The sequence below is a fragment of the Lemur catta genome, chromosome 4 (genome assembly GCF_020740605.2).
Source record: "Lemur catta isolate mLemCat1 chromosome 4, mLemCat1.pri, whole genome shotgun sequence".
In the NCBI taxonomy this organism is placed as follows: domain Eukaryota; kingdom Metazoa; phylum Chordata; class Mammalia; order Primates; family Lemuridae; genus Lemur; species Lemur catta.
The window spans coordinates 66,559,826-66,582,173 of NC_059131.1; the positions used below are offsets into that span (position 1 = coordinate 66,559,826).

Below are 22,348 nucleotides of genomic sequence, written 5' to 3' on the forward strand. Positions count from 1 at the left end.
CCCTTAGTACAGCCACCACCCTGCCGGTACCACAGGGACACGTATGGTCTAATTCAGGAGAGCATCGTGATATACTAAAGTAATGATATAAAATGTTATAGAATGTGAGACTCTATTATGTGATATATTAGATTTCATTTCATGTCCTTACATTGCATTATATTTTTAGGCGGTATGTTATGTGATGTGACATTCCATTCCATTACGCTATGCTACACGATGTTGGTTCAGTGCCTGTGTCTCTAGCTAGACTGTGAGCCCCTTCATCTTTGTGTCCCATGTCCTGGCACATAGTAGGTCCCAAAATAGTGACACACCATTGCTTCCACTAAAGTGCACACAGCTAGGGTGAATATTCCTGTGCTGAAGGCAAGGCCTCTGGGAGAGGTTAACTGGGGGCTTTAGGACACAGCCAGGGACATGCCCCTGGGCCCCCCAGCACTGTCAGGCTAGCACCCTTCTTCCCTTAAATCAGCAAGGAAAGCTTTGAGTTTCAAATAACAGAAACCCCTCAAGCAGCAGCTTGAACTGACAGGGGCTCGAGTTTCTCACAGTTCAGAAATCTGAAAAGTGGCCGCGGCTGCCTGGCTCCGACTCCAGGCTTCTTTTGGTCTTCGCCTTGTGGCTACACAGTGGCTGCCACGGCACCAAGCCCTTCACCCTCAAGCTACATCCGGAGTCAGGACAGGGGCCATGCTGGGAAGAGTGTTTCTTCTCACCAGGGCAGTCAGCTCTGCCCACACGACCCTGCCTTCCCTGAAAGAAGGGGTGCTCGCCTTGAACCTGAGAAAAACATCAAGGTCTGTCAGCTGAGAGGTCAGCAGAGTAAAGAGCTGTGTGGCTCCCAGCGGGGGGTGGGGGGTTGACCCTGATTTGTGACAAGGTGGTTTTCTTTCCAGTGAGGCTAACCAGCGTCATAACCTTAACGGCAGTGTCAGAACCCCACTTCCCTGAGCTCACTGGCATGCACCACAGCTCTGCAAAGTGGGTGCTGCTAGCCCCATTTTCAGTTGATGGTACTAAGGTTTACAGACCCTAGGTGGCCAGGCCAGGCCACGTGACCTCTTATCTGTGCACCACGCTGTACAGTTTGCAGAGCCGTCTCATGCCCAGTGTTTTTTTGAATCCTCCTCCACCAGCCTCCTGGAGTCCACGTTATTAACCACTGGAGCGAGATGAGGTAAAGCCGCCCAGGGTCACATAGCAGGGCAGGGCCTAGGTCGTCTCATCCGACCCACTGCGGCCAGTGCCTCCAAACCCAGGCCACCACCATCCCCTGTCCTCTGCTCTCCCTGTCTCCTGTGTCTGCAGGGTGTGACTTCAGGGGCAGTCTGGCGGCATGGGGCCTGGGGCCTGGGGCTGGAGACACAGATCTGAGTCTCAGCCCGGCTCCTCGTGAGCTCTGTAATGTCAGACACTTGGCCCCAAACAAGCTTCACTTTCCTTATAAACTCTGGGGAAAAAACGTGGATAAAACTCTGTGGGTGAGAAACATTCAAGAAAACGATGGCTGTGAAAGGGTTTTGGCAGCTGGAGGCACTGCACGGTCAGAGAGCATTGCTGGAGGATGCTGCTGGTCGCTCAGGGAGATGGGCACAGGGACCCCCGGCACCCTCTTTTCTCCTACGGACTCAGAGAGCAGATGCCAGGCTGGGCTTCCCACTGAGGACTCAACTGCATGGCCAGGCAGAGCGTGCCAGGTCTGTCCCTCTGCCGCCTACTGTGTGTGCATGTGTGTGTGCACGTGCCTGCGTGTGCACAGGTGTGCTGGCGCCTCCACACGCACCATCTGTCAGGATCAGGTGGGCCTCCTGCGTGGTGGGCCAGCTTCCCTCCTGCACACTGGAAGGCTGCTGGGCTCCAAGGGCCTCAAAACTGCCCCCTGGGAGGTCAGGAGCCCTTGGAGGTGGCCCCTCCGTGGCAGGGCAGAGCAGAGCCAGGCAGCCGCAGGGAGTGAGCTGCCCAGTGCCAACCTGAATCTGAAGAGCTGCAGCAAGGCATTGCCTCTCCACAGCAGCCAGGCTGCCCGCCACGCTGCCCTGTCACCACACACACACACACACACACACACACACACACGCACACGCAGTCTTTTTGGGTACACGAATAGAAAAAGATGAAGAAAACATGAAGGGCCCCAGACATTTATTTAAGAATAAATAGTTCTGAGGGTTTACTCTGTGTCAGGCACTGTTCTAGGTGCTGGGGTCACTTTGGAACTTTGGAGAACAAAACAGACAAAGCCTCCACCCTTTGGAACTCAGAGCTAAGTGACACAAAGCCATGCATAAAAATTCAGAGGAGGATCCTCTGGGACGCTTCTTCGGAGCCCACTGCACTTAGTGTGTGCACAGTGCTTGCAAGCTTGACACTCAGGCGTCCCCGATCAGAACTGCTGAACAGAAACCACCTGTGGAGGCCATCGGGGCTGGGGGCCGGGTCCTGGGGCAGGTGCAGGGATGGCTCCCAGAGTCACAGCCAGCAAAACACAGTCGAGAGCAAAGCCACAGGCTCAGAAGAGCCGAGAGGCTGGGGCCACTTAGTGTCAGGACCGAGGGCCCCCCAAGCCTCAGGGCCCTGGGAGTTGTATGTAGACTGATGTTCATGGGCTTGACCTTGAGTTGTCAAGAGGAAGCTAAAGTACATCCAGTAACGTCTCACTGAGAATGCAGGGAAGTGCATCAGTTATTGGGAAAGGGCCTGTCCAAGCCGTTTTGGCACAGAAAACACGAGGCTTCCTTTCTCTAGGGAAGCTCGCTTCTGTGGAAGGGCTTGTTCTGCTAGGACGGCGGCACTGGGAGGGCTGGGCTTCTTGTCTGAGTTGTTTACTGCGGGGTCCCCAGAGGCTCTGGTGGAGCCTGGCACGGTGTAAACACGCAGGGAACATTTGCTGGGTGCGTGGAGGAGTGGAAGCACGAGGGAACGAGGTGTTTGCATCGACTTCCACGAATATCTGATGGGAAGAGGCTCCCCTGTGCCGCGTGAGGGAGGCCCTGGCGATCCGACGTGCAGACACAGTTCCTGCCTCCAGTTGCCGATGGGGAAATGGGGGGTCTGGGGACACACAATGCACGCGTGTGTGCTCTGACATGTGGCACTCAGTGCTTGCCTCTGTAGTTGTGTTTTTTAATCTTCCTGACAAGCTCATGCAGTAGATACTATTATTACCATTTTATAGGTAAAGAAACCGAGGCCCAGAAAGGTTAAGCTCAAGGTCACCCAGCTGGTAGACTGGGGAAGTCAGTATTCAGACGGAGCCCATCTGTTGCCATAGCAGGCACATTTAACCACCGTGCCGTGTTGCCTGCCGGCGGGTGTGCGTGTGCACACACGTGTGTGGGTATGTGTGTGTGCTGGTGAGTAAAGAGCCACCTGATCAGAGGTGTCCCCACTCCCACCTGGATCCCGAGGTGGCTCCAGAATCTAGCTAGGGGAGCGGCTTAGGAACAATGGAAGAGGCTAGGGGAGGTGTTTTCTCATTTTAGAACTGCATCTGCATGGAATGCACACTATTTTTGCTGGAATCATTGGATTATTTGGGCTGCTCAAGGGCTTTTGGCCTCTCCCAGCCACCCTATTGGTGCCCCCCCGGTTCTGAAGTAGCCACGCTAGGCTTCCTCCTGAGAGTCTCCCAGAGACACAGGGTGGTCTTTGCAAGGGCTCACTGCTAGCACTTTGGCATGACTTGGCTTGTCTGGTTGGAGCCTGTCACCCCCTGCTGTCACTTTGCAGTAAGGACTGGGGAGGGGAGGCACTGAGTGATGACAGCAGTTCCCAGCCCGGAGGAGGCAGGCCTGACAGGGTCCCTCCACACTGGGGTTGGGGGAGTTGGGGTGTCTGGGTGAGGGTCATGAGTCAGGCCCACTGGGCAGGTCTGCCCAGCAGGGCTACCCGTCTCCCCAGCTGTCTGCCCCTTCTGGCCTGGGCGCCTCCTCTGGCTGTGGGGAAGGCCTTGGAGCTTGGAGCTGCTGGGGTCTGGAGGAGCAGCGTGTAGCAGGGTGGCGGGACAGCATCACAGGACGGAAGCAGATGGGAAGCCGCGGCAGCTCGCCCAGGCCAGCTCAACTCTCACACTGCCCGTGCGGAGGGTGGATGGGGGGTGGGGGCTAGAACGACAGATAGACTGATGGACGTGGAGAGACAAACACAAAAGAGGCCAAGAAGGAGTTGGCAGAGTCGCACAGGCAGAGCCGGAGAGAGAAACAGCTCGGCAGCCAGGGAGAGTGGCCTGCAGCCCAAGAAGGCGTCAGCACGGAGTGGCTGTCCCCTGCAGGCCCAGTGGGCCTTGCGAGCTCTGGCCCTGGCTCTGGGGGTGCCAGGCCTCTCACTGCCAGCCACCTTCCTTTCAGCTCCAAGAGTTGAAGGCCAAGATTTTCTTAGAACCAAGAAGGTGGCAGCTGGGTGGATGGCTTGTGGACCTGCGGGTTCTGTCTGCCGCTGAAGGACCCGAGGTCTCTAGGGGTCCAGGGGTCTGCCTTGCTCTGCCGCATCCTAGCAACGTGGCCTAGGGCAAGCGAGGCAACTGCTCAGGCCTCATTTCCTCATCTGCAAAATGGAAGCAGCGACAGGCACCGCCCAGGGACTGCATAGGACGGTGCATGGAAAGGACCATCGAGAGGTGCTGGGCACACGGTTGCCCTCAATAAATGGTGGCACTGAGTGCTGATGCCCTCTCTTCTGTTCCCAGGCCCAGGGAGGACAGGGGTGCTCGTGGAGGAGGCCTGTGGGACGGGCAAGGGGCCGTGGTAGTGACACTGACAATAATTCATGGCACAAAGGGATGTGGGGAGAGTTGGGTGAAGTGCTTCAGGAGTTCAGAGGAGGCACTCGTTTGCCGCAGCTTGTTGTGGGGTGGAGCTGGTGCAATAATCAGTTGGACTTGAGCAGACCCTCATTATCCTGGACTGGGGAGGCGGCAGGAATACAACTGACAGCGCTGTACCTTCCTGGAGCTTCCATTCTAGTGGTGGGACAAGCTCCAAGCAGGTTCTGCCATAGTGCGGGTCCACGGGGGCTGCTCAGCCAATGCTTGCCTAGGGCGTCTGGGACCCAGCTCTGCCTCTAGCATCTTAGCACAGGCTGGGCCCCCCCCAGGCTACCTGCTCTCATCCTGCACATCATCTGATGTGGTAGGGCTGTCATGCACGTCGTTGGCTGACTCTGGGATTTGAACACATCCACTGGCTTCAGTGAATGAGGGGTTTGACCACTGGCCCCACCCGTGCTCCTGGCCTGCGGGGCAGCTGTCACTGGCTGGGAGCCCATGGCAATGCCCTCCTTTCCGGTGAGCAACCTTGACGCACACAGAAAGGACTGGGCAGAGGCAACAGCGGTTCCCAGCTTTTCCCCGGGGCCAGACTGCAAGCTGCACCAGGGCAGGGCCTCGGACCCCAGTGCCCAGCACAGAGCTGGCACCTAGTAGGAACTAATAAATCATTACTGAATAAATGAATTTCTCTCCCAGTTTATGGGTCCCAGGAAGACTCTCCTGGCTCACTGAAGGCTCTGGCCATAACTTTCAAACTCTTAGACGCCCGGGACCTCTAAGGGCCCTCCCAGCCCGGACACAGCGTGATGGTTGATTCACGCCATGCTCCCACGCCTGGTGAGTAGCAGCCAACTCCAACTGCTCATAAATTTCCTGCCTGTCACCCATGGCGCCCAGGCCAGGCGGGCGGAGGCGCTGGAGCTGGACTGGTCCATACCTGCTTCCAGTTCTCTGGGAAGTTTGGAGGCCAGAAGCCCAGGCCTGTGCCTGTGCCCAGAATAACCCCTGCAAAGCTTGGCCCTCGGAGAAGATGTGAAAACACATCTGTCAAATGCCAGGATGTACGGGCTTGAATGTTAAAGAAAACACAAACACCAGCTTAGGATGTTTATACAACATAATTCCACTTTCATAAAATGTTGTATATGTACATCTATACACAGGAATGGCAAACGGAACGGTAGTCACCCAAGTGTTACCAGTGGTTTTCTCTTGGTGTAGAGATTGGGGTGATTGAAATTGTTTTATTCTGTTCACCCTTCTGTATTTTCTAATTTTTTCATAATTAACATATTTTGTAATTAAAATTTTAACAGCTTTATTAAAATACAGTTCACCCATTGAAAGCATATAGCTCCATGGTTTTTATTATGTTTAGTATATTCACAGATAAGCACACCCATCGCCACGGTCAATTTTAGAACATTTTCATTACCCCAAAAAGAAACCCATAGCTTTAGTGATGTCCGATCCCCAGCCCCAGGCAACGCTAATCTTTCTGTCTCTGTACATTTCCCTGTTCGGGACATTTCGTGTGAATGGAATTGTGTAATTCGTGGCTTCTTGTCGCTGGGCTACTTTTTGGTTAGCCTGATGTTTACAATGCTCTTCCATAGTGTCGGATGTATCAGTGTTTCATTCCTTCTTAGGGCCAAGTACTGTTCCATTGTGTGTGTATGCCACATTGTGTTTATCCATTTGTCAGTTGATAGACACTATCTCTATAATTTTCAAAATTGTGTGTAGTTTTTAAAAAGAATTGGTTGAAAGCAAATTGGTCAAGATGACAGTTGCTTCAAAGTGACTATTTCTGGTTATTTGTTTTGAGACTTTCCAGCCCGTGATGCCATGTTACGTATCAAACACTAGTTAGTGAAATAGCGAAACCAGGGACCCCACTGCCCTTTTCAACAACTCAAGCCAGTGCCTTCAGGGCCTTCCCCATGTGCCAGGCCCTGCTGCGGTGGTGGCTGGATTGTCCCATTGATTCTTTGCAGCTGACCTAGAAGGTGGATGCTACCACTGTGCTCATTTTAAAGATGAAGAAACTGAGGTTTGGAGAGATTAACCGGCCTGCTCAGGGCCCCACACCTGGCTTTGGGGCCAAGATGAACCCCAGTGTGAGTCAAGAGCAGGATTCCGAGCCAAACATGCAGCCCCCTTTCTAGACCACATATTGCTGTACTTAAAAGTGAAAGGCAAAATAATGCTTAATAGCCTGGTTTTGGGAAAATATTTCTCCCGTGCCCTCTCTGCTTTTCTTTCATACTTTAGTTTTAAAATAACATTTGAAATCTGACTGCTCTTTTTAGGACAGACCAATTAAAAAAAACTGTCAGGATTTCAATCCTGTTGGATGTTCTTTTTTTCTACATGTAGGAGGCCGTATCCAAATTGATTAAATACATTAAAAATGATTATACATTAAAAATGTATAATTTGAAAATAGTGAAAAGTGGTTAAGTAGGTAAAGTGGGCATCATAGACTGACAATACATTTAAAAACTAAAATAACTTAGAAGGCAGATAAAATCATCTTTCTGATTCCCCCAAAGTGGTAAAATTACCTTGCCATATACAGAATTGATCACGACAGGAAAAGATTGCACTTAAAGCCAGAGACAAGCTTAGTACGCAGAGAAGGTACAGTTAGAAGTAAAAAAAAAAAAACTGGAAATGAACAAAAGCAAAAAAGATGCAAAATCATTCCAGGGTTCATAACAACTACCAAAAATTCCCCTAAAGTGCAGAAGACACATTTACAAAAATGTTCCAATGTTACATTTGAAATAGGAAAAATATTCCGTGGTATATAAAAGCTATGCTAAATAAAATGTCTGTGACTGGAGGTGGTTACCCACTGGTGCAACAAGTGTTTATTGAGATGCTACTGTGGGCCAGGCACTGTTCTAGGTGCTGGGGCCACAGCAGACTGTGTCCCTGCCCTTGTGGAGCTGGCATTCCGACCACAGCAAGTGAACAGATGAAAAGATGACTTCTGATTGTGACAGACTCAACCACTTTGCCACACTGACCCAATCACCTCAATTTGACTCAGCAGGTGGGACCAGCTGAAAGGGACCAACCAGGTCTCATCTAGTCCTTCTCAAAGTTTATTTTAGCAGCAGAACCTGCTGTTTAAAGGACATCTTCTGTGGCAGTGGGGGCTCTGAGGACAGTGAGCCAGGGAGTAAGCTGTGCCCAGAGCCGCGGCCCGCAGCAGACACACACAAAACCCACAAAAGGCCAGAGCTGGAGGGGTGCAATCCTCTTGCACTGCGCTCCTCACACAGCACGGACACAGGAGGCTGCCAGGTGTTACGTGAGAGGGGCTCTGTGGTGTGGTGTCACAGTGGGGAGCACTTGCTCTTCCCCGTCTTTGCAGTTGTGCACCCCCACACTCCCCAACACAGTCCCTTGTGAAGGGGTGTCATCCACACGTTTGTCTCCCGTCCCTCCCCACAGCTGACTGGTCTAGGGGAAGAAGTCTGGCCTGGGCGGGCCCAGTCGGCATCCTCCACTGGGCCTTCAGGCTGCCATGCTGGGAGCCCGGCCAGTGGTGGTCAGGCGGGAAAGCAGCGGCTACCTGCTGGTGGCCAAGTGCTGGCACCTCGAGGGTAGGGCCGTGGGCCCTGCTGAGCCCTTTTCTGCCTTCCCTGAGACCTTCTCCCTGGCTTCTGTGAAATGCTCTTTTGTAGCCTTAAATAAGCTTCCCTTTACTGGAGGGTGGAAGTGAATTTCTGCTCCTCACAATAGAGTCGCAATTACATGGTCAAATCAGTTGGAAAAATTGGGTAAATAAAGCCACAGGGATTTTTTTCACTTCAGGACTTTTCAGAGCCTTTACTATGCTAATATACATGGTGACTTTCCACGATGAAGCCAAGGTCTGTGGAGTTCCCCAAACTCATGGGATACCTCCCCTGGCTGGTGCTCAGCAGAACACCCTTTGGGGAATGCTAATCTGCTTACGCCCTCCTCACTGTACACGTGAGGGAATTAAAGCACAGAGAGGGAGAATGAGTTACCCAAGGTCACACAGCTGCTTAATTGCAGAGAATGTCCCGGCACCTAAGGCCTCCCAGTGTTCTCCCTACCACATTCCGATGGGCATATGACTTCCTTGCACGGAGGATGTGTGTGCTGGGATTCCTGGGCCGAGGTGGGTGGTAGGAATGCAGGTCCAGTGTAGACACCAGGAATAGGGTGGGGTTGAGAATTGGAGGTCAGGCCTCAGTGAGAGAAACCCCTGTCTCCCTTAATCTTGGGTGGTGGCGGTGGCTTCAGCAGGGTCTGAGAACCAACAGAGGGCCTGGGGCTGGGCCCGGCTGCCCCAGCCACCTCTATAGCATGGCCAGGGCTCCAGCCACCCCAGCCTTGCACTCCTCCAGACCGCAGGCAGGCTGCACAAGAAAGGCACTCGGGCCGGCCGTGCCAGGGCCCGCCCAGGCGGCCAGCGCCAGGGCGACGCGGGCTGTAAATCACCGCGTGGACCACAGACCCAGTGCCATCCCCATGGGTTTCCTTTCCGCTTCTTAATCCTCCTCCTCAGACTCGGTAACAAAAAGCAGATTCCTGCTGGGGCCAGCCGTGCACAGTGGGCTGGGAGAATGTGAGCCTGGGGTTCACCACATCAAGACGCTCCCGCCTTCACTTTTCCTTTTTTCCCTTCTCAGCCACTATTAGCTGGAGAACCCTCCCTCCCCCTGGCCCGGCTCCCTCGCCCTCCTCGGACCCCACTTCCAGCCTCGCCCCAGCCTTGCATCTTGGCTGGCTGCCCCAGGCCTGCGCGGCTCACCGGGGCCTGTGGTTAGCAGCCCTCCGGCGTCGTGGTTTGGCTCCCTCCCGGCTCCCCAGCCTCCATCTCAGAAAGAACAGCCTCTGTGTGGTGGAAGGAACACACTGCTGATCTGGATTCAAATCCTGAGGCTGGCGACCTCGAGCGCGTCCTTCTCCGAGCCCAGTGTGGCTCACCCTTGCCATGGGGTGTGAGAGCGCTCCCTGGCATGTCGGAGGCGCCTGGCACATGCTTTGCTTTGAGGATAACTGCTTAGCTGTCGGTTCAGGGTTGGTGCATGAATCGAAGGAGAAGTAGTTGGAGCTGCTGCACCAGGTTAAGGGACTGTTGTTATTCTTTTTCATCTTCTGGGTGGACTTGGAGCCCTCACAGAATCTCCCCACTGGCTGTGACCTCCCCAGAGGGCTAAAGCAGCCCTCATCTCCTGTCCAGTCCGTTTTCTCAACAGCAACATCAAGTTCCGCTGCCTGAGTGAAGGTTCTACAGGTCAGGGCTGCGAGGAACTTAAAAAAGGCCTAACCTAGCAGTGTCCGCACTGTGCTCCTTAGCACCATGGAGTCTCAGAGATGTCCCGAGCTCTCTGTTGGAGGGATTGCAGTAGGACTCTGGGTCTCCCTCTCTGTGTGTCTCCCCACCTCACTAGTCCAAATAGAACCATGTTTATCTGTTTTCTGTGTTAGGGTTCCACAGACTTCGTTCTACTGCTTAAAAGAAAGCTTGAAAATCATTGATCTGCTCTGGCTGTGCCATTTTACAGATGAGGAAGCTGAGGCCCAGAGAAGTAAAGTGACTTGTCTAAGGTCACCTAGCCTGCAGGTGAATGTGCTGCAACTAAAGTTGGCTTCTGACTCCTGGTGCAGTGCTCTTGTCTGAACGGCGTAGGGGCCAAGGAGCCACAGACGGCCACTCCAGTGGGTGCTGACCAGCCTGCAGAGGAGCCCGGCACCCCAGGGTGGGGACGGGCCTGACTCTGAGATCCCTCAGAGGTGTGACCCTGGGACTGTAGTGTCAGTACCAGGTGTCCCTGAGCTTTCGGAGGCCCTACCCAGTCCCTCAAACCATCAAAACCATCAGGGGCTCTGAAATGCCGAGGTGGGGGGAAAGGGAAAGTGTGGGCTGTGCAGACAGCCAGTCCTGGGTTCGAATCCTGGACCTGCCACTTACTGAACCCCTGAAGGTAAAGTGCCCTGCGTGGGCCCTATGAGCCCCTCCAGGGCCGCTGCAGGGATTGAGTGAGAGGCTTTGCCGTGGTGTCAGCACCTGGCACTGGTTGGCCTTCTGGAAACAGGAATCAGGATGAATAGGGGCTGCTTCTAACGGCTGGTCATTTCTTTCAGGAGTGACCGCCCATGGGCTAGACTGAGGACGCTGCTGTGGGCCCTTTCCAACTCGGCCTGAGGAGCAGGTGAGCTCGCCAAGTCCAGCCTGGACGTCTTCTCCAAGATGCCACCAGATGCTCAGCCCACCACCTCTCAGGGTCAGACAGGAACACGCCTGCCTCCCTCCGGCCGTCGGCCCTCACCCCGCCACTCTGAGGTTACTTCACACTTTGCCCTCCGCCTGGGGGCGGGGGGGGGGCTCAGCCTCCCCCTTGCTCAGGGCCTGAGGCCCACCATCCGGCTGCAGAAATCCATTGCCAAAGATTCCACAGAGACGCTGAACAAAATGGGGTGATGAAACCCAACAGCGAAAGGCCACACTGTCGCTCTGACCTCTGCCCCTCCTGCAGCCCGAGTCCCATCTCAAGCCGAGGACGAGTCAGCAGTTCCGCCAGGAACTCATGGCCGGGATGGGCACATGACCTCTGGAAGCCCGTGACCCTGACCCTGCGTGCTCTGCGCTCGCCATGCACTGGCTGGGTGCAGGATAAGCCCAGATGCTGGGAGAGGGAGGCTGGGGGTGCCTGGGGGGGCGGGGGTAGGGCCTGAGATCCCTGCCCCTCTCTCCCACCCACCAGCTGCCCGGGGACTGGCCTCGATTCTCAGTGTTCTCTGGGCCCAGGCCCTTGGGCGCTGAGACTCACAGGAAGGGAAAAAGGGCAGAAGAAAGAAATACCACCTTGTTCCCACCACCCCCAAGGACTTGCCCCAGGGCACTGCCCAAGGGTCCTTGCTCCTCCAGGCACCACTCCTCCCCAGTGCCCACTCTCATGGCTGGGCAACCAGATGGCGCCCCGCGTGGAGGCCAGCATCTGCCACAGGTTGCTCGGGAGGGGCAGAGGGAGGAGGGGACAGGGCATGGGCCAGTATGTGGGAGGCGGATGTTCAAAGCCAAGGCCTGCTCCTTCCTTGTGCTCAGAAGGCCAGAGCTGTTCACATCTGTGCTCAACCATCTGCTTCAAATTGAAGTAAAAGCCCCAACATGTAAAGAAAATACTTGCCTGTGTTGAGTGGACTCTGTGGGTGACCAGGACTTCGACTGGTCATTGGCTGGGGAGTTGTGAGGGAGGAGGTTGGTCTCCACCTGGAGGTTGAGAGCCCTTCAGGAGCAGGCAGGGTGTGAGTGTGTGTGTGTGTGTGTGTGTGTGTGTGTGTGTGTGTGTGTGTGTGTGTGTGTAGGGGGTGACCACCATGGCCGCAGCCTGGACTAGTGACCAGGCCTGGTTAGGAACACATGAGGAGCCCTCCCTGCTTCACACCTCGCTTAATCCATACCATGAATTCATGAGATAGGGACCACTATTATTAATCCCATTTTACAGACGAGGAAACTGAGGCCTCAAGGAGATAGCTAGCCAGCGACAGAGCCAGTTCCCGGATCAGGATGGCCTCACTCCAAATCCTGTTCTCTCAAACCCTTTCCAGCTCCTTGCTGGTCCCAACAAGACTTTGTGTGGCCTTGTCCCGTCACTCCACCTCAGCAGGCCTGTCTAAGATACGGACAGTGAAGGCCCACTGGGGATGGCGAGGGTGGTGAGGTAAGAGATGGGCGATCACTGTCAGGGCAGAAGGTGCAGAGCTGCTCAAGGAGACGGGGAGGGACAGCCAGAGGCTGCAGCCAGGCAGGACACACAGTCTGTCCCTCGGTTTCACCTGGTGTCACTTTCTCTTCTCTGCCCCTCAGACTCCTGGGCAGGGGCTGGGGCTGGCCGGCTGCAGAGCCCCCTCCTCTTGCACTAGTGTTTCTCAGGTGTGGCTGTTTGCTGAGGACCAAGGCATGTGCGCTGTCCCTGGATCCCTGGGCTGGCCCAGACACAGGGGACACAGACTGCTCCAAGTATTCCTCAGATCAAAGGTGCCTCAGAAGCAGGCCAGACAGAGCAGGCTTGGAATGGTAGGAAGGGGACAATTAGGAAGGGTTAGCCACCATAAGACCCCAGGTTCAGGTAATAGCACCACTAGGTTGTCCCTCTGAACCTCTGAGTAACCCTGGTGGCACTTCCCAGGGAAGCAGGAAATGTGAACCAAACTGTCGGCATAAGAGAACCCTTTCTGTTACTAAAGGGTGTGGGGGGTACCACCCTCCTCTGCTGGGGATGAGATCCATGGCCCCGCCAGTTAGCAACAACCTGTGGCCTCCACTTCCCATCCCTCTTCTGCTCGTGGTCTTCATTACATGCCTCCCTTTGGTTCTGAAGCATCTGCTGATCACCAGCTGCGTGTCATGCATTAAGCAGGCACTGGGAATGGAGAGACCAGTCCTACAGAGTGCGTGTCGTCGCAGAGCTCATGGTTCTGTGCAGGGGATGGGACAGACAGGCAGACAAGCAAAGAATTGTGATGCAGTTGGGTGACTAAAGTGTTGTTGGGAGCCTCAGGAAAGAGAGAACTAACTCTCCTTGGTGGTGGGGGGGGCGGGGGTATCAGGAAGGGCTTTCCTGGAAAGGGGTCATGGGAGTTGAGTCTTGAAGGTTGAGTAGAAGTTTTCTGAGCAGAGGAGTAGGAGAAAGGCTTTTTATGCAGAGGAGTACTCAGCCCTGGAATCACCTAAGGAGATTATTAAATATTGATATAAAGTATTAATGCCAAAGTCCCATCTCCAGAAATTCTGATGTATTGGTCTGGGGTATGGCCTGATCATTGGGATTTTTACAAGCAATTTCAATGTGCAGGCAAGGTTGGGAGCCACTGGTCTGAGTGGGCTCCGGTCTCTGACAAGAAAGTGATTTAGAGCCACTGATGTGGGATACAGGCTGTGCCAGAAATATAGATGGATGTGTGTGTGTGTGTACACAGATGTACGTACATGAATGATAAGTTCATGCTTTTCTTTCCTTTTCCAGCTGCCTCTTCAGTACAGCAACTTGTGTTCTTATGCACACACATGCATGCACATTCGTACTCCCTCTCATGTGCACATGTGCACCCAGACACATAATGTGTACATTCCCAGTAAATGGACATCCATTTCAGATATATTCAAATTCCACTGGCAATCATTTTTTTTTTTTTTGAGACAGGGTCTCACTCTGTCACCCAGGCTCCCAGGAGTGCAGTGGCAGGATCATAGCTCCCTGTAACCTCGAACTCTCAGGCTCAAGGGATCCTCCCATCTCAACCTCCTGAGTAGCTGGGACTACAGGTGCATGCCACCACACCCAGCTAATTTTTAATTTTTTTGTAGAGACAAGGTCTCACTGTGTTGCTCAGGCTGGTCTTGAGCTCCTGGCCTCAAGCAATCCTCTCAAATTGGCTTCCCAAAGTGCTGGGATTACAGGCATGGGCCGTTGCGATATTCTGGCAATATTCTAAACAGCTTTACGCAAGCAGCCATGCAAGAAGACCCTCAGCAAAATATAAATTATGAAGAACTGCCTCGTGGGGCCTTGGGAGGGCATTTGCTGCTGAGGGTTTGGGATCAGAGCCACCTGCAGATGTATTTGTGGCACACCCTCCTTGCTTTATCCTTTGTTCTGGGTCATCAGGCACAGGCCACAAAGGGACGAGGGGATCCTCTCCAGGGGCCCACGCGACCTGTGTGGATGTGTCTACCTAGAGCCCCACGTGCGCACACACATCTGCATGTGTGCATGCCAGGCTCCTGCTCTCCTCGGGACAAAACCCACAGAGAATGTCTCTGGGAGTCGGAGACCTCAGCTCATCGGCCGCCCTTTGCAAGACCCTTCAAAAACTGGTGTCCGCAGGCTGTGTACTGCTTCCTGGGTCTGGCCTTAGACTGTCCAGAGGAGAGGGTTAAGTTCTGGAGAGGAGCTTCCCAAGTGGGTGTCCATCTCCCCACACTATATTTTCCTGTCGCCATGGCCACATCCTTCAAGGCCCTGTGCTGTTCTATTTTTTCCCAGTTACTCCACCCTCACTGATTTCCCCTTTCTCAGCCGCTGGAGGCACGAGTGGGCAGGTCCCAGAGCCAGGCACTGTGTACAATAGCCAGGTGCAGGGACTGTGCTGGGAGCTGCAGGTACAGACAGAGCCTCTCTCTGCTCGAGGGCTTGGCCATGACCCAGGGCAGAGGCACAGTACAGCTAAGTAGGGTGACAGGCACCATGCTGTGGTCAGCCGTGGGAAGCCGGCTGAGGACCTGGAGCAGGGGCTCTGCTTGCCTCCCTCCTGTGCTGCTTCCTGAGCCACAAAGTGATCATTACCAGCAGCCCAGGTGACAAACAGCAAGACTCGGACATGACCAAGTATTCCCTTCACGTGGATTTGTGCTGCTGTTCCCACTCTGCCCTCTTGCTGCTGTGCCACCTTCCAGCCACTGTTTCCTGGCTCCAGGAGGACTGCAAGGCACAGGGGCCCCACCTTGCAGGAAGGGCTGGCTTCACTCTTTGCCCCGTTTTCACCCTCCCACGAGTCTCTCTTCTGGTGTCCTGGACCCCTGACAAGCTATGTCTGCCTCCCTGAAGCCAGGCACCCCCAGGAACTTAGATTGATAAATAATGACTTTGTTTTACAGATATGTGGACACATTTATCTAATCTCTGGATGGCACTATGAATTCTGGAGGGCAGAGATTGGGTCTAATTCAACTCTAAATCCTCAAAAGGGCCTTGCAAAGTATATATATGGGTTTCTTTGTTGAACGAATGAATAAAAAATGGAAAATATGGTAATTCACTCATTTTTGTTTTCTTCCTTCCACAAGTAACTACCAAGCATCTCATTTACTCAATCAAGATCCTTTTAGGAAATGGGGCCCAGGCCAGACGACCTTTTATAAGGCTCCAGAGAGGCTCGAAGGGAGAAAGGTCAGGAGCAGGGAGAAGCCCGGCCTTGGGCCTCTTCCCTCTTTATAGAGAACCAAGCTCCAGCGAGGAGGAGCACGCGAACATTGATCGATGCGTGTGGAGGAATGAATGAACGCTGCCGTGCCCCTCACAGCCCCGCCTCAGACGTCACTCGGCAGTAGGGGCTCTTCCCCGAGGGGCCCTGATGCTGCCTGAATTCCTCCCGGGACAACGCTGCAGGCAGTCACTACTGCTCACTGGAAGAGGTGAGCTCTCTCTCCCACCCTGGTCTCGTGGCCTCCCTGGAGGGCACTACCAGGATGGTATGTGTGAGGACACGTCAGGAGTTCAGCCTTCGTTATTGCTCATGGGGCCATGTAGCTGCCTCCTGACTGGCCTCCCTGTCCCTGTTCTGTTCCCTCTGGTCTTTGCCCTGCCGTGGCTGATGGAGGTTTATTTCCAAAGTCCCTGTCTGGGCCCATGGCCTCCTCCAAGCTGTAGTTCATGCTCCGTAGCTGCCCCTCATCACGGACAGCACCACCAGTCGTCTCCTCCAGGTCTCCGTCATCCCCCAGTCTTCACCAAGTCTGGGCATGCCCCCAGCATGGCTGAGTCCTGCCCCAAGACGTCATTAAGCAGTCCCTCTTTCTCAGTCATGTCCCTGCTTCCTTTGCTCTGGCTGCCTGTAAAACAAGATTCTTTCTGGACCTTGGTGTTTGCTGCAATGGAAATAGTTCCTTTTTGTCCTAACTTTCCCCTGCATGGAATCTCGCAGGTGCCTGGATCCCTGGGAACTCTCTTTCTCTCAATCCCAGAACCTGGGGCGGACAGGGAGGCCCCACTCAACCAGACAGCAATGACCTAGGTGCTCGCCCTCCTGTCCTCAGAGCCTGCCTTTCCTTTTCATGTACAAATAAAAACATCACTCCTGCCCCGTGTTCAGTGGGAGGAAGCCCAGCATCGCCCGGATCTCTGGAGATTCCCAGGACATTTCCATCCACGTGGTTGTCTCTGGCTTTAATCTCCTGACTCCACTGGATTTGTCATCTGTCCCTCAATTGCCCCCTGTGGCAGTTCCCTTCTTTGTACCCTGCGTCAGCTCAAGGGAACACAGACAATTTTTCTCAATTTCCCCGAAATATCACTCACACGAGGCAGCGGTGTGTAGAGGAATTGTTTTTCCTGCTCTTGATGAATTTCTTTAAATGTGTGCACTCACCAAAAAACCAAGCAGGACCTTGCCTTTTACTTCCTAATTTATGCAGCTAATTTCATGTATTTTTGACAGGTTCATCATGTTTCCGGCAGTTATAACATTTTTTCCCCCTGGCTCCACTCCCTGACGCCACATTTCTGGGCTGTGACTCACCCGAGGTTGTCCCACAGCTGGTGCTTAAATCCAGTCTTTTTGTTTCGTTCTAACATCCTCTCCTGCCCCCTCCCTGGGCACAAAAACTGGTGGCTAATGACCCGATTATGAGCAAACACAGGCAGCTGGCTGGGGCACTCACTCGCCCTCAGTCGAGTGTCCAGGCTCTTGCCTTGGAGAGGAAAGATGCATCGCCCTGGGCCAGCCACAGTGCTCCCCTCACGATGGCCTGTCACCAAGGCTTGTCCAAAGGCAGCAGATGGCCCACACAGGGGAGAGCAGGGAACAGGACAGAGCCCGCCCCTCCCTAGGAGACAGGCAGAGCCAAGCCCATGCCCCAAACCACCTCCAAAGCCATCTGGCCCACAGACAACACGCTTTCATCCTCTGGGATTTCATTTCCAACGCCACAACCAGAAGTTTCTAGAGAATTCCCCTCTGGCAGGCACGCACACACGCACACACACACACTTGTGTTTTTTTTTTTTTTTCAATAAAGAGCTCAAAATGTTTCCAAGTCCCAGGAAAGAAATCTCCATTTTTGGAGAAGAAAATAGAACAAAAGAAGCAAGTTTTCTTTTTGGTATACTTTGGGATAGCTACACTGACCTTTATCTCCTAAATAAAAGTCAGGACAAGAGGTTTGACTAAGATTTCAGTGCCTCTTCCAGACAGGCCCTGGTGTGAGAGGCAGCCTAGGAAACCCAATATTATAATTTGGGGAATAGTTCTAAGATGAATAAGACTAGGCCTTCTAAGAATAAAGGATTCAATGATCCTGTCCATTGAGGACCCACAGCATAATATAATATATTCCCTTTGTAAAGGCTCTGAAAAGTCCTGCGGTAGGAAAACTCATATAACTTTGTGAACTCAGTGTCTCTCAAACTTATGTGAGCACTATTCCTTTAAAAAATTTTATTATGGTAAAATATAAAGTAATGCTTATCATTTTAACCATTAAGGGTACAATCAGTAGTATTAAATAAATTCACAATGTTGTATAACCATCACCACTATCTATACCCTAAACTTTTTCATCATTGACAACAAAAACTCTGCACCCATTAAAACAGTGACTCCCTCTTCCCACTTGTACCCTCTTGAGTACAAGTAGGCAGTGGCCCCAGACCTCCGAGGTTCCTCCCAGCTGGGCAATCTGCCTTGTCCAGCCTCTCATGCTGGAGTTCAAGGTCAAATTAAAACTCCCCACATGGGCTCTACTGCCACACAGAGTCTGGAATAGCTAAATTTCTCCTGAGAAATTATTTTTTGAGCCAGAGAATTATCTGGAAGAGCAAAGACCTTCCAGAGTTGTTCAGCAAAACAAAAACACAATGGAGCATCTCTAAGCAAATTACAAATTAAATGGGTGTTCACCCTTCAAATCTGGTTAAAGGTCACCTCCATAGACCCCAGACCTCAACTAAAGGTCCTTTAAGCTTTGACCAAACCTCCCTGTACCTTGGGCCTCCCCGGACACGTGCTCGCTCCCTCACGCTGGTTCCGGGCATCTCCGCTGTGGTCCTGCAGCCCTGGGAGGGACCGACCGTGTCTGGCTCATCTGCGCAGCGCAGGGCGGCCCTCAGGACCCAAGGCATCAGTGCAGCGTGGCTGGCCTGGGCCAGGAGAGCTCCTCCCGATTCTCTGCCCTGGTGAGGGGCTGCAGGGTGAGCCCACAGGGCTCTCCCCACCCCACCACAGCCCCTGGCTGTCCTGCAGAGCCCCGTGGAGACTCGGGTGTGAGAAGGACGTATGAAGTAGGATGAGTATTCTGGGCCTGCCATGACTAAGGAGCTGGAGCCAGACACGCAGTGAGGGAACCCTGCGAGGCACTGAGCTTCTCCAGCCCAAAGCTGTTCAGAGGCAGTGAAGCAAAATGTCTCGCTCACAGGACAAGGTGGGGGGTGTCTGTCTGCACCTCACTCCCAGGGCCTGAGCCCACCTTGAGGCCTGCTTTGCCACAGAGCTTCGTCTCCCTCTCCCGCTGGGCCGGATCTGTCCTCAGGATCCCCCTTCCCTCCCCAGGGCCCACCCCTCTCAGAGCCAGGCCTCTCTAGGTCTACCCCGCGCTACCCCAGCCCTTTGGCCTCTCCTGGGTCCTGCTCTCCGTCCCAGGTTGGTTCCCTCAGTGTGTGGATTCTCGTGGCAGCAGCATCTGCTGGACACCCTCTGGCATGAAGGTTGTCACAGGGTGCCAGGGGTGGCCCTGGTGCTGGTTCCTAGCCTGCCACTCACTGGCTGTGTGACCCAGGGCCAGTCACTCCCCTCTCTGAGCCTCAATTTCTCCCATTGCAAAATAAGTGGTTGGAAGAGATGATGACTAAAGCCTCATCCAGCTACATAATTCTCTCTCTCTAGGTAATATCTGTTCACTTAATGCCAGGCTGAGTTAAAAATCTAAGTAATTCTACTCTAAATTCGTCATTCTAAGCCTGCCCTGCCCCATCGGGCATCAGCCATAACAGGAAGGAAGAGGCGTTTTGTTCCATCTGCTTTTCTCCCTCTGCACTGGCCTCAGCTGGCCTGTCCCCTCCCCAGGCCCTCTGGGCCCCTCCCAGGGCTGTGGCCTTCCTCTGGCCGGGCCTTAGTCAGGGCTCGTTTCCTCCTCCAGGCCTGAGCACTGTCCCAAGGAGCTGGAGCCTGTCCCTGCTGCCTGAATGCTTCCTCAGAGGCAGGGGCTTGGCAAGCACGACCTTGCTGTTGACGAGCCTTAATTAACACAGGGATCCGCTTTCCTCCTGGCCCCGGGTGAGAGGTGCCTGCCTGGGAGCTCAAGGACACAGGGTACCCCATTGTTCTCAGAACACAGCTGCCCGTCCGCAGCTGCTCCTCCGGGCCTGTCAGCTGCCACCCATGTCCCTCCTTGCTCTCAGAGGATCTTCCCACTTCCCTTCTTGAGGGGCTCATCCGAGTGCCACCCTCAATGATCCAAGTCCTTCCCCAGGACTGGCATCTTCCAACCATTCTCCTTCAGGAGGCCCATGATGCTAAGTCAATCCTTAGTCCCCAGTGGATGTCCTATCAGACATCTGCCGCCGCCCATTCCCCGCCCTGAGCTACTTCCTTCACTCAGCTCCGCGAGCTCAGGCTGTCGGGCTGTTTCTGCTGCCCCGGCTGCTCCATCTCAGGTCACTCTGCTTGTTGGCAGGCCCTGGGGCTCAGCCCTCAGGCCTTTGTGATTTTCTCTCCTCACTCACTCAGGGTGTTACGCCCTTTGGATACACTTGACTTCCAAATTCATGTCTCAGACATGGCTAGATTCCACTCAGAGTGAGGCCACATCCTTACCTCCAAGGCCCTGCACCACCTGCCCGGGTACCGCCCTGACCTCACCACCTCCACTGTCCTCTTCGTGGTTCTTTGACACACCAAACCCAGCCTGCCTCTAGGCCATTGCATTGGCTGTCCCCCCTGCCTGGAATGCTCTTCCCCTGAATGTCCCCACAGCTTGTTCCTGCATCTTCTTCAGATCAAATGCCACCTTCCCTGTAAGGGCTTCCCTGATGACTCTATTTTAAAATTGCAACTTCCCCTACTTCCCCCACCATTCTCACTCTCTCTCTTCCCTGCTTTATTTTCTCCAAGGTTCTCATCACCAGCTGACGTGCTATGTCAGTTTAATGATGCTGCCTCTCACCTCCCTTTAGAAGGCAAACTTCATGGGAGCAAGGAATTTTTATGTTTTGTTCACCACTGTATCCCCAATGTCTAATCAGTGCTTGGCCCATAGTAGTTGATTAACAAATACTTGTTAAACAAATGAGTAAGTGCTTCACTAAATATCCTTGTACATAGATTTTTATGTTCTGGTGTTTTTACTTTGGTAGAGTAGATCCTGGAAGTGAGGTTGTTCTGTCCAATGTATGTGTAAAGTATTTTTAATTTTAATAAACAACTCCAGATTACTTTCCCAAGAGGGTGTAGCAATTCATGCCCATTTCCCTGCCAATGCTAGATGTTATCAGGCTTGAATTTGCGCCAGTCTTCTGGGGAAGAGGGAAGCCATCTCATTGTTTTAATGTTCATTTTCCTGCCTAATAGAGAAGAACATTTTTCATGTTTATTGACCACTTGAATTTCTATTTCTGTGAATTGTCTTCTTTATAGTTTTTGCCTATTTTTGTTTTTTGGGGGGGGGGCTAGTGGAAGACTGACCTTTTCTAACAAGTTTGTAGGAGGGAATCTGCATTTTAAAAAAAGCATCCCAAATAATTCTGATATTTATGGCAAGTTCCACAGCTGTCGATCTAGTATGAGGACCCTCCTGCTCTGCTACTGCCTGACAAGCTCTGGGGTCCTCTATGGGTTTTAGAATTAAAAGTTTTGTAAAGTGTTTTTCTTGTTGGTTCTCTGTACTTTCTGCGATGATCTAGTGTTACTTTTCTAAAAGAACGATATTAAATAACAATCATGGGAAAATCCTTGTGCTGCAATGCTGAGTGGAAGAAGCATTTACAATTAGGATGTACATTTTTATGATAACCACATAAAAAGGCTTTCTGTATGTAGAAACTCTAGCAGTGAATCAGTCAAAATATTAATAAAAAAGGGTGAGACTGTGGGCAATTTTTCCTTACTTTGACAAGTGAGGGGAAAGGAGGTGAGGGTGAACCGCTGTGGGAAAAGGCTGGGCTGTTGGGGTGATGGCACTCGGGCTACAACGTCCTCCTTCTGTGCCTTGGCAGACATCACTAATCAATCACTCAAGTAGTTCCTCCTAAGCTCCAGCTCGGCCTTAGAATCTTTCCCAGCCCAGTAGTCCAGGGAGCTACTACTCACAGATCAGAGCTGGCAGGCAAGATTAAACCCATTCACCATCCTTGCCTGAGCAGGAGGCACTGCAGTTAGCACTGGCAGAGAACTGTCTTGCTGGGGCAGCAACAGGCTCCCTGGCAGCCCTCGTGGCGGTGTCGGGGCTGTGGGCCAGTTGGCTGCTCCTGCCTGGCAGTGCCCTGGGGGTGGGGGAGGCACCTGGGGTCTTTTCAACCTGCACCGGCTCATTGATACTGAGCATCGCTTTCTGGAATCTCTTCTCCTGGACCTTGGGGCTCGTTGGAACTGAGAATCCTGGCCTCAGCCTGGATGCTTTGTCTGTGCCTTTGCCTAGACCCTGGTACCTTCTCTCTGGTACCACACCTTGCCCACGTTCACTTTTTGGCCTGACTCTCCAGACTCTCACCTCTGTTCTCATGATTCCTGGCATATCCCCTCTCCACTCCTGTGGTCCCAGCTGTGATTTCATGCCCTGATGCTACGTTCGCTGGCATATCCTGACTGTCTAACCAG

At 53.1% G+C, this 22,348-nt stretch overlaps 1 protein-coding gene across 1 annotated transcript in view; it reads left to right on the forward strand.

Annotated features, from left to right (window-relative positions):
- The window catches only part of ATOH8 (atonal bHLH transcription factor 8), a 32,101-nt gene extending 20,160 nt beyond the window's left edge, over positions 1-11,941 (forward strand). Inside the window, exon 3 of the mRNA XM_045550003.1 lies at positions 10,904-11,941. Coding sequence (XP_045405959.1) covers positions 10,904-10,909 — 6 coding nt within the window. The 3' untranslated portion in view covers positions 10,910-11,941. The remainder of the gene's footprint in view (positions 1-10,903) is intronic.
- The last annotated feature ends 10,407 nt before the right edge of the window (positions 11,942-22,348 follow it).